Source organism: Bos indicus x Bos taurus, chromosome 13 (assembly GCF_003369695.1).
Source record: "Bos indicus x Bos taurus breed Angus x Brahman F1 hybrid chromosome 13, Bos_hybrid_MaternalHap_v2.0, whole genome shotgun sequence".
NCBI classification, from domain to species: Eukaryota; Metazoa; Chordata; class Mammalia; order Artiodactyla; family Bovidae; genus Bos; species Bos indicus x Bos taurus.
In genome coordinates, this window is record NC_040088.1 from 70,861,346 (window position 1) to 70,876,289 (window position 14,944).

The window sequence follows — 14,944 nt, forward strand, 5'->3', positions numbered from 1 at the left end:
TTTTTTTTAATTGTGAGCTTAACTGTCTTGGAGCCTTATTTCTGAGAGTTCTTTGTTGAAAATGGGCCCTTTCAAGGTTGACTTACAGTTGATTCTACAAGGTGCTAGAAGAGAGTACAAGCTAGGGACCACTTTAAATTGATGGTTGGATGGGTTTTGACCAGTCAGATAAAAGAAAGTTGTTCTGCAGACTTATGTGAGGGCTAGTTTATTATATACTATCAGAGGGAATCCCCTCCCCCTGCTCAGCACTGTTTTGATACAGGCAGTTGTCCTTACAGTTTCTGAAGCAGGAAGTGTGTCTTGTTCGTGCTTACACTGCTTGTGTAGCCTTCAAGGGTTCCAGACTTTCTGCGGGGGCGGGTCTCTTCTTAAGCACTTCACCTCAGGTGGACCCTAGACTTCTCATATCTGTCATGCACTGGAAGGCTTTGGGAACTGGAGCTTAAGTTCGTCTAGCTCACCAAATAGCCTTAAGGCAAACGCTACCTTCAGTGTGCTGCTTATCTTCCTGGTTCCCACTTTCATTTATATCATTGATTCTGAGTATCTCTTACCAAATGGTCAGTTATTGATGCAACTTAAAGCATCCTTTAAAATACCTTATTGAGCACTTTAGTTTCAGTGGGAGAGTCTCTCTAGTACCTAGACCACCTAACCACTAGAAACAGAAGCCCCCCGCATTTCCCATGGAGAAATGCATTTTAGTCTGATATCAGCCTACATGTGACAGCTCTTACCAAACTAATGTGCCATCGAGTAAGGGAGAAAAACTATCCCTGGGGCATGTTCTGATTCTCAGCCAGTAGTAAAGGCCTGGGGGAAAGAAAATGAAAAGGTAAAGCCCTGAAGAGCTTTCACATGATTTCAGGTGACACCAGAGAAGAGCTTCCAGAATGGTCTTCAGTATGAGGACATCTGAGGACTTTTTCCCAGGAAAACATTCATAACTAATGAAAATTATTTAAAAATGAATAGGGAGGACAGCCACTTTGGAGAATATTTTAGCATTTCCTCAAAATGGAAAACAGAGCTTTATCATATGACCAGCAGTCCCCCTCCTAGCTACGTATTCAAGAGAACCGAAGACATATGTCTGCCCATAAGCTTGAGTACAGATGGTCACAGCAGCATTACTCATAACAGCCCCAGAGTGGAAACAATCAACATGTCCACGGCTGATGAATGGACAAAGTGGAGTGTTTCCATACAGTGGACTATTATTCAGTAATAAAAAGGGATAGAGTACTGACACATGCTGCCACATGGATGAACCTTGAAAACATTTTGCTCAGTGAAAGAAGCCAGTCACAAAAGATGACATATTTTATGATTCCATTTATATGAAATACCCAGACTAAGCAAATCCACAGAGATAGAAAGTAGATCAGTTTGCCAGTGTCCAAGGAGAGGGGAGAGAATGTAGAATGAGTGTTAATGAGTATGGGTTTCTCAAAATTAGACTATGGTGCTGGTTGTATAACTCTATGAACATATTGATCAGGGAATTGCATACTTTCAAGGAGTAACTTTTATAACATGAATTATATCCCAATGAAGCTGTTAGTTAAAGGTGGGGAATTGTTTTATCTCCCCTTCTATAAGCACCACTACTTGGATCTTGAAGTCTTCTGTCAAACCCAGGAATGTGTATGACTTTTTTTTTTTTTTTAACTTCATTGAGAAAATGCCATGTCTGAAGCATAAAGAATAAGAAAGCCAAGAATTGCCATTTCACTCCCCCTCCCCCACTTTGTGCTGGTCATTTGTTCAGAGGTTCCTAAAGTGGGGCTGATGAAGGACCCACCACTCAGGAGGAAAGGCCCTCTTCTCATGGCTTGGCCCCCACTAGCCAGCAGAGCGCATGTTCGCTGGCTGGCACAGCAGAGCCATGATGATTTTTTTCACTAAATGTCACGGTCACAATTGCTACAAGCCCAGGCCATGTCTCTCACACTAAAGCCTAAGCGAGGTTCCCGGTCGTCCCGTGACTGAAGGCCCCCAGCTGTGTCCGCTAGGACGGGACAGACCGCGTCCTGGGCCAGCGGGCTCTCACTTACGGTGCCTTTCTCTCCCCACTCCCTTGTCTGCCTTTTGTCTTACAGTGGCTGCTTCAACCCCCAACTCCACTGCTGGTGCAGCCATGAATTCTCTGACCTCTCTCGGGACTCTGCAAGGACTGGCAGGAGCCACTGTCGGACTGAATAACATTAATGCACTAGCAGGTACCATCAACAGTGAGTATTTGCTGCTCTGGTGGACAGCCTTCCCCCAAATTCTCCACAGACAGTGCTCAGCCAGAGACAGCCTGCAAAGGCTGCATCACAGGGAGAACTAAAGCTTGGGAGGAGGGGCAGGAGCACACGCCTAGACGGGCGTGCTGCCTGTGTGCACTCTGTGTCTCCACAGACAGCCCCCTCGCCACCCAAAGTCTTCAGGGTGCAGGTTGTGTACTTGGTCACAGGTGTCTGTGGTTGACCAGTAGCCGCAGGTTTCCGGGACTCTGGGTGGGTTCTGGTTTGGTGCCCTTCTGAGAGGCTGTGAATAAGTTATAAAAGAGAAATCGATGAGTTGGAGGTCAGGACCACAGGGCCAGCTCCCAGTCTGCTCTCAGTCTCCCAGGAATCTGAGCCAGTCACTGCCCCCTTTCTGGACTTCAGGGTCCCATCTGAAAATGGGACGTTCTGGATCAGGTGATCTTAAAGGTCTAAAGTCCCTCCAGGTCTAAAATCCAGAGGTTTATGTCAGTCATAGAGGAGGAGAGAAGAGGCCTTGGGAAGCAGGAAATAAGGCTGAGTGGAGAGGAGTCACCCCTGGAGCCAACGTCTAGGGTCTTTCTTAAGCCTCCGGCGGCCGGGGTCACCCTACAGCAGTGCGTCTCCTGAAGGGCCCCATTCCCCTACGGCAGGTGGAAGCAGAGTGAGGCAAATTGTTTACAGAATTCCTCAGCTCTGAAATACACAGACTGACCAAAGAACTCCAAGTTCTGTCTACACAGCCTGCCCACTTCCGGTGCTTTACATCTGTGGGGAGAATGGCTCCTGACCAGAAGATGAGTCACAGCTGAGGCTCGAGCTCAGCCTCGGCTCCTCCACTAGAGGGAATGGTCCTCAGTCCACAGAGGGGACCCCGGGTCTGCCTTTCTTGCAGCTCGGTCCCCACACCCTGTGCCTGACAACAGCCACACCCAGTAGGCCCACGACAGCCTAAGGAGATCTGACTTGGGGACCCATTTACCTAGCAGGCCACCCAACCTCTGCCAGTTTTAAATATTAAAAAAAGAGTTTTGACAAGCTTCCTTATTCTTGGCCACAATTCAGTTTAAGTGAACAGTTTTTAAAGGGTGATCAAGAAGTACAGTTTATTTAAAAGAAAAAAACAAAAACGTGAATAATTCTATATCCTAAAATCCCAAAAGAATACCTTGTAATTTATTTTGTAAAGAAGAACCTAGAACTCACCCAAATGAAGACTAGCTGTTATCACCCAGATTAGAAGATACAAGTCACACATTTAGAGGTAGGGAATTGTTTCGGGTTTTATGGAATCCTTTCATGCAGATGCCCTGGGGAAAACAAACAGGAACTTGGACTGAGTGTTATCTGACCAGAGGCCAAAGAAAGCGGAAAGGAAAAAGATTTTTTTTCTTTCCAGACTGGATGGCTCTTGATTAGCGAGCAGACAGTAAATGCAGTGGTAACCAGGTGACAGCAGAGTACTGCACCCCACTAAAGCTGCCTCCAGCGCCCCTCTTGCCAGCAGCCCTCATGGCCTTGACTCCTGTTTCTGACCTTGTTCTGCAGACGCTCCAACTCACTTGTCCTTCCCCTCGGTTGCAGACGAGTGTTTGCACACACCCCTCCATGCTGCTTCTAAGCCCCAGGACCTAGTTCCCCTAAAACAAGGAATTTGATTTGACCGCCTGCCTGTCCTGGGTCTGCACAGTACCAGGCCAGTGGGAGTGGCTGTCCTCCTCAGCGCGTGCTCTGACTGCTGTGTGTCGTCCTGTCCGTGTGGTCCGCCTCCTCAGCCTGTCCTGTTGCCCTTTGCTGGGATTTCCCGTTGTTACCGTGAGCGGCTAGGGAGGGACTCTGTTGAATGGCAGAGAGACCATGGTTGGTTCTTGTGTGGGGTCTGTGTTACTCAATTTTGCTTCTGGCAAGAACAACGGCCTTATTGTTGTGTTTTTTAAATACTTAGCCACTGGATAAACATAGGTGTATAGTTCATGGGAAATTAAGACTGTTTCTAGTCTCAAATAACCTCTGCTAAACAGTATGAACTAGGAAAATGTTTAAACCCAAAGTCATGCACAAAGAAAACTACATTCTGCCTGCTGGGGTGAATTACCATCAGAGCTATTTCACAATCCCAACACTGTCTTGGAGCTTATACTTGCTTCTCAGACAGCAAGAGAAAACCTAACGTAGAGGGTCCTCCTTCAGACCGTTCCTTCACAGACAGTGATGCCACCTGTCCCACTGGACAGTCCTCAGAAAAGGAAGTCAAGAAACGGGAACCTGGGCAGAGGCCACTAGAGCGGTTTCCGTGTCATTACCGTTTGCTCCCCCACTGCACCTAAGAACCATTCCCTGCCATCGTAAGGAGAGGTTTCTGGGGTTCTGAGTAGAACCAACTCTTTTCCACAGACAAAGGAGCGAGGGACAAAGTAGGTGGTAGATGGATCCAGTTAATTCCCAAATTTTACCCCTTCCCTCCCAGAGGGTTCCTCATCTCCCCACAAAACAGAAGTTTTGGTTAGTAAACAAGCAGCTACGCCATTTGAGCTCCATATCCTTGTTCTTCCTGTGTAAGTTCATGCATGGATGGAGGGACTAAACCGGAGGACACTACTCTAAAGCTAAAAGCAGAACGGCAAGATGAGAAGGAAGGAACATGGGCAGTTCACTGACAGGAGCTTTCCCTCCTGGATTATGTGAGGCAGGTGTCACTAACAGCTCAACTAGGAAGTGCACTAACTTTATCGCTAGACCATTTGCAGAGGCCTTCCCGCCCTCATTGAGCTTGCCACACCTGTCCTTTTGTTCCAGCCTTCCTCACACAAATAGCACCTGTGGGAATCTTGATTAAACTGGGATGAAATGATCAATCCATTTGGCTTTTTTGAAGAAAGCCCTGTTCTTTGAAGGGGAAGCATTTTATGCAATTAACCTTCAAACCTCTATTTCTGTTGTCCAACGTGCTTAGGTGGAATCAAATACCAGCAGCTGAACTGACAAGTGTTAATGTCATATAATGATTATTTAATATAGAATAACATTAAATCATCAACAGGAATAACTCTCAGAAGTTGAAATCCTTCTCTGATGGTTCTTTGAATTCTGCCTGGTGATCAGTTACCCATTCCACCTTGGCGTTAGCACACACACCTCAGAAACGGTCAGAATAAATTCCTTCATGGAAAGAAACCTGAAGCAGAGTCAGCAGGCCTTTGCTGGCCAGCGCCTCCCGAGCTTAGTTGGGATCAGCTAGAGCTGCTTGAAATCACTTCCTTTTTCAGGAAGTTGGCTTTCCATGCTCATGACCCCCAGGCTCTCCTGGACACACCACCCTCACCCCAAACATCACCCAGGGGCAGCACTGTCCCCTCAGCCCCCCAGGGAGAATGCCAGCCCTGAGGCACCATGAGATTCCTCCACGGTTAAGCCATGCTCTCATTCCTGTCTTGTGTGTAATCTTCTAAGAGGTGAAGGTGTCAGAAGAACAGAGCATGATGGAGTAAGTACCTGTCCCCTCTCCCCTGTGTCCTGTGGATGGCAAGCAAAAGTATGCATGGAAATATTGAGGCGATTCTGATATCTGATTCCTCTGTATGATAGCTAAGCATCCTTATTTTGCTGTCCTCTATTCTCACCAGACTGCTTATTACAGTTTTTTTTCAGTTAATCATCTTTGCTATTTTAACATCCTTAATCAATAGCCCTAATTCCTTCGATTTTCATTAATGTTTTCACTGAGTTCTTTGCAGAAACAGATCTTTACAAAAAAAAAAAAAAAGTCTTCATCGTAAAGGGAACTCAAAGGAATTATGATGTCACCTCTTCCATTTCCTGAGTTCATTGAAAAGTTCACACTCTATTAAAGTATACTTGTTTTTACTCAGTATTCAGGAAAAAGTGACACAGTCAGCAACCATAACAGAGCAAAAGAGCAGCCAGGAGACAAGGAAAAAAATCAAAAGTGTGCTGGCCGCCACCCAGTTCACATGGGTTAATAGCCAAGATCCAGCTCCAGACGCAGGGTCACTTCAGTTAACTGGAAAACATGGCATGGAATGCTCTCTCTGATGGAAATCCCAGTTCCATGGGCACTAATTAGTATTTGGGCGCGTGTGTGTGTTTGCTTCAGAGAATGGTCCCATCCCCTTTCTAGCCTTTCATACTGAATAAGCGGCTTCAGTCCTCCTCAATGAGGGGAGGGAGCTGCATTTTTTCCTGCACCTTAATTCTTCATCAGCAAGACTCTCCCTAAGGTCCTCATCCCCAACAGCATCCTTCAGCTGCTTAGGAAGCCAGTCAAAGGAACTGGCGATTCACTGAGTACAGCGCTCATCTTCCCGGCCATTTCCACATCAGGCAAGCTTAGGGTGAGAAGGTTCATCCTGTCCTTTGCTTTCTCAACCCCTGGGCCATCCCATGGCTCCTCAAGACCCCGTAAATAGAGTTAAGTGTACAGATCACAGGCCTCTGCCACTAATGTTTTTTCTTATGTGCTTCCAAGCTATAAGCAGAAGGCTCTTATTTCAGAGAGCCCCAGTCTTGCCAGTAGCACCCTGCATGGAGTTCAGATGAACTGCCCACCTCTAGTGCCTCGGAGAATTCGCTCCCTGGCCTAGTGAGTGAGGCTCACCATCGCTCAGGGGGTTGTGGTGGTTGTCTGTATGTCTGCCATTATTTATGACTTGTTCCTTCATGGTTTTGTCTTTAAGTTCACGTTGGTGTAACTGGTGTGCTCGCTGCATGCACTTGCTGTCGTACTTGTGTCAAATGATTCTCTGACTTCCTTTGGAAAGCACTAATGAAAAGTGCTGTTTCTCTTCTCTATTGTTGGGTTTTTTGTAAAGTTGCTCAAATGCTCTCAGGTATGGCGGCTCTGAATGGAGGACTTGGCGCCACGGGCTTGACGAATGGCACGGCGGGCACCATGGACGCCCTCACCCAGGCCTACTCAGGGATCCAGCAGTACGCGGCCGCGGCGCTGCCCACGCTGTACAGCCAGAGCCTGCTGCAGCAGCAGAGCGCCGCCGGCAGCCAGAAGGAAGGTGGGTGCCCGACCCGGCCCGCGGGCAGCGTTCGGCCCCGGAGCAGAGTCCCAAGGGAAGTTGTGATAAGCCGCTGTCCTAAGAAGAGCGGCCTCTCCATTTCTCCTGCTCACGGTTTAAGACATCCGACAGGCCTGAACACTCTGTTGCAGTTTTCTAGCTGTCTTGGACCTCCACCCTCTGTGTGCCATATCACAGTTACCTGGTAGCTGCTGCGGCCAAACCGCTGCCAGGAGCCCCCTCTCCCGAATCAGAAGGGCCATCTCCTTTCTCCCCTCCACGTAGACTCCTCGTTAGAAGAACCCCAAGTCGTCAGTGCAGCGTCCTGGGGGCTCACCGGCTTTTGCAGGGTCCACACCCCCCTGGGCGTGACGGGGAAGCTGGCCTTGCAGTTGGCGATGTTGTCCAGGTTAATGACGAAATCCACTCCTAGGATCGACCCGGTCTTTGTTTAGTCAGGGTCTTCTGGGGAAGCAAATAAGTGATTGATTGCCTTGCTTCTCTGCCAATAAGGCAAAATAAACATCAGGAAGTGAATGCTAAGAATACATGAAGGCTAATTATAAAGCAGTTAATGAACTGGCCCAAATAGGGAGGGTTTCTCTCTTTCCTCCTTTTGGTTCCTTCTTCCTGACTGAAGTTGCTTGTAAAGCAAAATCTGCACTGAGATATTTATTCTCTTTCTGACTTGTTTTGCATAAAAGAAGCAAGGATAAAGTGTTGAAGACATTTTTAAAATTCCTTTTCGTTCTATCCTCACCCATAGTTCCAAACTGGTTTTTGTCTGAAGACTTTGACTTTAAACACGGTCTCCAATAAGAAGTAGAATGGTTTTACTTTGTCAAGTTGGGAACTGTAACAGGGACACAACTCTAAAGATCGTGTCATTTTGTTTGTTTTTTTTAAGGGTTTTTTCTGTTTATCCGTAAACAGCATTCAAAATAGAAGGAACTTGAAAATCTGAGTTTCTCTCAACTCTCTTTCCTCTCAGTTATGATGTTATTGTAGTTTATTTTAAAGCTCGCATGACTGTTCAGACAGCTGCATTTTCCCAGGTGTGTGGAGACCCCGTGCAGTCAGGTGCTTCACACAAATGTATACAGAGGTCTTAGGGGTGTTACATCATCTTCTGGCCAGGGGGGCCTGCTGACAATTTACGACCCTCTCCTTGTGACAGCGGTCAGTCAATCAGGACACTTATTTCTCCAGGGCTGATTATTCTCAAAACAGACGCCACCCAAGTAAAGTTACATTCCTACAGGGTGAGGGTGTAGTGGGTTTTAGTTAAGGAAAGAATTTACTTAGCCTAAGGTCTAACGTGATTAATATCAAAGGTTAATTCTATATATTCATTAATGTGTATAAGGGCAGGGGATATGGAGACTTAGCAACAAACATTGGCTCAACAAATGAAAAACCCTTCACCAACACATTTTCTAATTAGCCCATTATACTTATACTAATAGTTTTCTAACTTTTCTAAGGAACCTGTTTTTAGAAGGTTTAAAGCATCTCGTGCCTCTCACGATTGGGAGGCTGTGAGCAATCACATGTGGCCCGACGAGCCTGTCAGGCAGGCTAGAGAACCTTCAGAGGAGTTTGTAGGTTAAAACACTCTTGTCACACCCAAGAGTTTTTATTGACTGGAGCTCTAGGTTAACTCCTTCTCCGAAAGAGGTCGTGGGGGACAGCCCCCCGTAAAGTCAGAGGTGTAGGTAAGAGCACAAAGTAGTAAAGTAGGCAGGCTCTGGTTATGGGGGTAGATGCTCGAGGAGTTCCAGGGGGACTCCTGAGGCTCGATCCCGCCTTTGCGTATGTCGAGCCTCCTTCCTCATGACCTTTGTCATGGGCGGAGTACCTCACTCTGGCCCCCAACACCGTGCCATAAATACCTCAGCTTCCCCAAGGAAAGCCTGTGTGGCAGTCCCTCTTTCTGAGGTCTGACTTCCACGGTAACAGATGAGGGTGGTAGGAAATAGCCTGTGAGATAACCATGTCCTCGGGAGACACCAGGAAAGACAGTTCCCCCCGTGCATCTGAGTGCTGGTCACTTCCCCGTCAGCCATGGGGCAAACCGTGTAACGTGGATCCCATTAGGCACCAGCAGACTAGAAAGTTAGTGGCTTAGGAGAGTCTGGGCCCCGAAGTTGCTTCACCCCAGCTCAGAGCCCTGAATTTCTGTGCCTTGAGTTTCAGGCACTGCTTGTGCAATAATTAACCCTCTGGGATTAATGTAAAGTAATTCAGAATAAATACTGTCTCCCCAGATTACTTATATTTAGGTGTGCAGGCTACCAGTAACATGGGTTAGTGCTCAGTCCTCAGTCTTTGTTGGTGCTGTTTCGGGATTATTCAGGTCAGGTCTTTTTTTAATCTCCCGTGTTTTCGTATGTCTCTTCTGATCATCATCTTCTCACTCTGTTAACGTGTACTCAACAAATTTAAACCATCTTTTCCTGGTGGCCACTAACTTTCTAGTCTGCTGGTGCCTAATGGGATCCAGGTTACACGGTCTGCCCCAAGGCCATCCCTGCTGGCTGATGGGGAAGTGACCAGCACTCAGATGCACGGGGGGAACTGGCTTTCCTGGTATCTCCCGAAGACATGGTTATCTCACAGGCTATTTCCTACCACCCTCATCTGTTACCGTGGAAGTAAAGAATCTACCTGCAATGAGGGAGATCTGGATTCGATTCCTGGGTTGGGAAGATCCTGAGGAGGAGGGCATGGCTACAAACTCCAGTATTCTTGCCTTGAGACTCCCCATGGACAAGGGCCTGGTGAGCTGTAGCCCATGAGGTCACAGAGTCAGACACAACTGAGCGACAAAGCACAGCACGACATTAGCTTAACTAAAACATACTTTAAAAGGCAAGTAGTACTGAGAAGGAAAGAAAAATGCCACGATGAATTCCACTGCTAAACAGGGTTTTAGATTTCCTATTCCTTAGTTCTCTAATCAAGAGAGCGCAGTCAACCTGATGTACTTAGTCATGTACCCTAGTATATATTTTCCCATAGGAAAGTGAACCAGTCTGGCCCTGTAAAGAAATGGTTTTAATATTTCTCCAGCTAAGACTTTGAAGCATTAGGCATCCCTACAGATCTGAATTCAGGCAACCTGATCACCTTTCCTGCCATTCCTAAATAGCCTCTGACCTCTTTCACACCTTCCTCTCCCTGAGTTTGCAGGAGGCATGACACACACACACACACACACACACACAGCCCCCAGATCCCAACAAGACGCTGGCACCCCCAGTGCTTCCTGCTGCATCAGGGGCCCTAGGGCCCTGTGAGAAATAAGAACTCGGGTGCCAGGCAGCTGGACCAATGAATGACACAATTCAACATGCTCTGGCAAGTCAGTCAGGTGTAGTGGAAGTCCAAGGAGTGCGTGGTTGATCAGCAGGTTTCTTACCGAAGGGAGATGGGAGGAAGATACAGAGGGTGAACCCTCGAAAAATTGTTTCTTTGCCCTTGGCATCTCTGGCAGTAGCCGCCTTCACTGAATGTTAAAGAGATATTCCATACCAAGTCACCTCTTTCTCATTTTTGTGTTAACGACTTTGGCAAAATCCAAGTTATTTCTTGGTGATGAGGGGGAAGACAGAGCCTCCTTGGGCTTATTTACTTTCTTCCTATGTCCTTGGTCCCCTGTCTGGCCCAGACACATTCAGAAGGCACTGCATCCGAGAAGGCCAGGGCTGCCGTGCGCAGCCAGTAATCTGTCATAGTGCGTTAAAACTGCATTTTCTCCCTGGGCTTGAGGAGATGAGATGACTTCGCAATTCAGATTGGGTCCCATTAATTCTCACTGTTCATCTGGACTTTTATTCCGAAGCACGGCCAGTTTGGGCAGTGCCAGGCCCCCTGCTGCACGCTGCCTGGTGGCTCTGAGAACATCCATCTCCCGGCTTCTGGTTCTGCATGTTTTGCGTGTTGACTTCTTTTAGTTTTTTTTTTTTTTTTTTTTAACCAGGAAACATCTGGGGACCTAAACCCTGTAATTGTGTCCCTTTAAATACAAAGTGCATCTCTTGCACTGGCTATGCCCTTGGAAATTGTGAGCAACACAGAAAATTAAAGTAGCCTCATTAACACATAAATAAAAGGAAATGCTTCATCTCTGTGGCTTCAGAAATTTGTTCCAAGAAGATCTCTCCTTGTGAAAAGTTCCCTACATTACAATACTTTTTTCTTCTATGATTGTGTGTGTGGAAAGAAACTTGTTTTGAGTTTTCTTTGCAAAGATGTTTATCCTTTATATTTTTACAAAGTTCTTTTTACCCCAGTTTTATTTTTCTTCAACCCATTCAGATAGATGTACTCCCCACAGCCCCTGGGGACCCACTGCACCTTGTCCCCTGGGGCTTCCCAGGGGCACAGGCAGTCCTGGCTCTTCTCCCATGAAGGTCAGTTCAGGTCCCAGGAACCAGTGGCTTGGCCACTTCACCAGCTGGATGAGCTCCCCTCTTCCCAGACACCATGCCCAGAACATCCCAGAGGTGTCCAGCGCGGGGCTTCCCCAGAACCTCTGCAGAAGGATCTGCCATGCCCCTGAGCACCCTCTGACCTGGAAAGCATGCTTGCCTGTTACGTATTAGAAGGTGACTCTGTGGCATCAGGTCACTGGGAGTCCCTCCTTTTTGCTTTCTCTAAGCTGCAGATACTTCTTATGCGGGGAGTTAGAGATGGGAGAATGGAATGGAAATAAAGTTCAGAGAGCTTTCCTCTCTGGTACAGCTAAGCTCTCCCCTGTTCTGCCCTTCTTCCTTGTATTTCTGGAAGTGATGGTTAAGAGTGAAGCTCAGCTTAGTGTTTGAGCAGCTTCTGTACCTCGTACATTCAGTGTGCAAGGCTAATTCCCAGGGACATCCTTCTGATCACAGTTGTGAAACTCTGGCTACCTATTTTTCCCTGCCTTGACTCACTGCCAGTCACTTCTAATAAAGATGATGATTAGACTGTGTGTTAAGCGATTTGCCAGATCAAAACTGGATGGATAATTAGGTAAATGATTGAGAAATCCAAGCAGCATTACTGCTATATCCATTATGTCTAAATTGCTGCAATTTGCATAGAATACACAGGATACTCTCTCCAAAAGACAGCATATACTATGTGCTACAAAACACAGCCACTCAGGAAAAACCCACACCTGAATTCTGCCCTCCCCTCCACCCCATGATTGCTACCTTCACACCCAGGAAGACTGAAAATATGCTCACGCGCAATAAGCAAATGTGACCCACAGATTATAGATGAAAAGGATGCCATTCTTAACCGGTGTCTCTTTGGAAATCAGAAATATATGAAGCATGACTCCTATCCTAAAAGACATACCAGCACTGGACATCTGTCTGTCTCCATTCTCATTTAACAGGAGAGAAAGCCACGTGCTTTAGCCCATCTGTTGTTAAAACATTCCTAAGAAGCTAAGAAGTGACGAATACCTTACTCTGATTTTTTTTTTCTTTCCTCTTTAGGTCCAGAGGGTGCAAACCTCTTTATTTACCACCTTCCACAGGAGTTTGGAGACCAGGACATCCTGCAGATGTTCATGCCTTTTGGAAATGTTATCTCTGCTAAAGTCTTCATTGACAAACAGACCAATCTGAGCAAGTGCTTTGGTATGCAAAAGAAACCCAGTTAGAACATTACAGGGCGCTCCCAGTAAGGAGTCCTGGGAGGCAAAGTACAATGGGCAGTATTCTAGATGCCAGGACAGGGCCTTCAGTGTGTGTGGTGGTTCCTGGCCTCTAGATCCATTAAGCAGACTAGGCAAAGTCATCTCAACCGGAAGAGGAAAAGGGGCTGTATAAAAAGGAAAGATCTGGGAAACTGAATGCCCACAGAGGAGGTGATGCTTTATATTGTACTGTGCAGGGACCTCACTACTGGGAACTAACGTCTTCACTGTAGAGCAACATCGGTCTCTGGGCCCTATAGTCTAGATGACGAGCTTCACCAGATGGAAGTATGGTTTAGAGACTGTAGGGTGGTCGAGGCTGTCCTGATAGAGGGGCGCTACAGACACTTGGCGCGAACCCCACTCCCTTCACTGTGACTCGGATGCTGTGGGTGTGGGCAGCACACTGTGCTGGGGGCTTATGGTCCAGCGTCTGGTGGTACGTAAACGCACACACACCTAAGTGCACACGCCACCCCCACAGCCCCAGCTCCACGGGCACAGGGACGGTGGCGGATTTAGCTCATGGCGTGAGAGGCTGTGGTCTGGCGGTGGGTGGGATCTGCAGTCACAGCCTAGGCAGGCAGAGTGCCCTGGAGACACAGGTCTTCTCAGGACCTTGGACAAGCCCTGATCCGTTGTGGCCTGAGCTGTCAGAGCCTCCTCCTCCAGGCAGCCTGGACTCTGCCTCCCCAGGGTGACTTTTGCTCCCAGAGAGAGGAAGGCAGGCTCCCTGCATGCCCTAATGTTTTACAAAAGAGGTGAGCGTTCATTCAATTTAGTTCTCGTTTTATGTTGTGAACCCTTGTGTCTCCCACAGTAGTTTAGAGGCTCAAATGTCTAGGGTATATGTGCCTCCTGTGGCAAGTCCTGGCCCAGTCTGAGGTGTAACAGTTGATTTATTCACTCGTCCAATCTAATGACTCACATCCGCCGTAGGTACTAACAGCAGCACAAAACAAGATCAAGTAGAACAGATACGGGCCAGTGGAAAATGAAGTGCGTGGTATAAAGAAAAACAGGTGGGGTGGTTCTCAAAGAGGCAGAACCTCAGACTTGGTATTTGGCTGATGGGTAATGGGGCAACCCGTCTAAAGAGAGTGCTTTGGCTTCTAAAATTCCATTATCATAACATCCTTCTAATTTCTGTGCCGTCACCAGGAAGGTCTGAAGCCTCTGTTGTTAGGGGAATCAGTGTGTCAGCCATTTAAAGTCACTGTTTCTATCCAAGTGGAAAGGCTGTTAGCCTGAACCCATTACAAGTATATAAACGCCCTTGTAATGGTTCATGAGAATGAAATGGAAAGTAAGTCGTTACAGAGGGTGTGCACGTGTGTTTTGTAAGAGCTCACCACCGGAAGCTTCCCTGCCCCAGGCTTCCAGCCAGACATTTAAGGTCCTCATCACTAAACAGTGTCTGAGCTTATTTGGTGATTGGAAAGGGTTGTACTTTGCAGTTTGATTTTGAGAAAATATTTACTGTCTTGAAAAGAGTCAGCCTACAAATTACTTAACCACCGTGTGTATAATAACACGTAGCAGACGACTGTACTTAGCATTGGGCACTGTGTTTTCAGTTGTACAGCATCCCACATGTAGGTGTCTCAGTGAGACTGCTTCTTGGGGTCCCAGGTTTGCCAGTCATAAGCCATACCCCATTCTTTATCCTAAGCTTTGGCCAGGTTTCATTATCCATTTCACCCTTGATGCATTTCCATTCTTGTAATCATCTTCCTACCTCTGGATTAAGATGTAGAAGAAGAGTATCAGCAAAGTCTTAGATCCAAGATCACATTTATTGGGAATTTAAATTTAATAAAAACTTAAACCCATCTTTTTGCATACAACCAGCCTATGAGAAGCTATTCTGCCTTATATACTATACGCCTCTTATTACCTGCTAAGGGTATATTTATGTCCCTTTCTTCCTCTAACTCGTAAAGGAATGTTCTCCTTAGTAGATGGAGAAA

The 14,944-nt window shown here is 46.9% G+C and overlaps 1 protein-coding gene across 19 annotated transcripts in view; it reads left to right on the top strand.

The window, feature by feature from the left end:
• Positions 1 to 14,944, top strand: part of CELF2 (CUGBP Elav-like family member 2) — an 884,302-nt gene that overhangs the window by 860,784 nt on the left and 8,574 nt on the right. For 9 of the 19 annotated variants that reach the window (XM_027560192.1, XM_027560184.1, XM_027560189.1 and 6 more), the window contains 3 exons: positions 2,106 to 2,237; positions 7,085 to 7,282; positions 12,772 to 12,915. In XM_027560192.1, the coding sequence (XP_027415993.1) occupies positions 2,106 to 2,237; positions 7,085 to 7,282; positions 12,772 to 12,915 (474 nt within the window). Of the gene's footprint in view, positions 1 to 2,105; positions 2,238 to 3,803; positions 6,675 to 7,084; positions 7,283 to 12,771; positions 12,916 to 14,944 lie in introns of those variants that run through there. The other 10 variants (XM_027560188.1, XM_027560191.1, XM_027560181.1 and 7 more) reach the window with 4 other exon arrangements.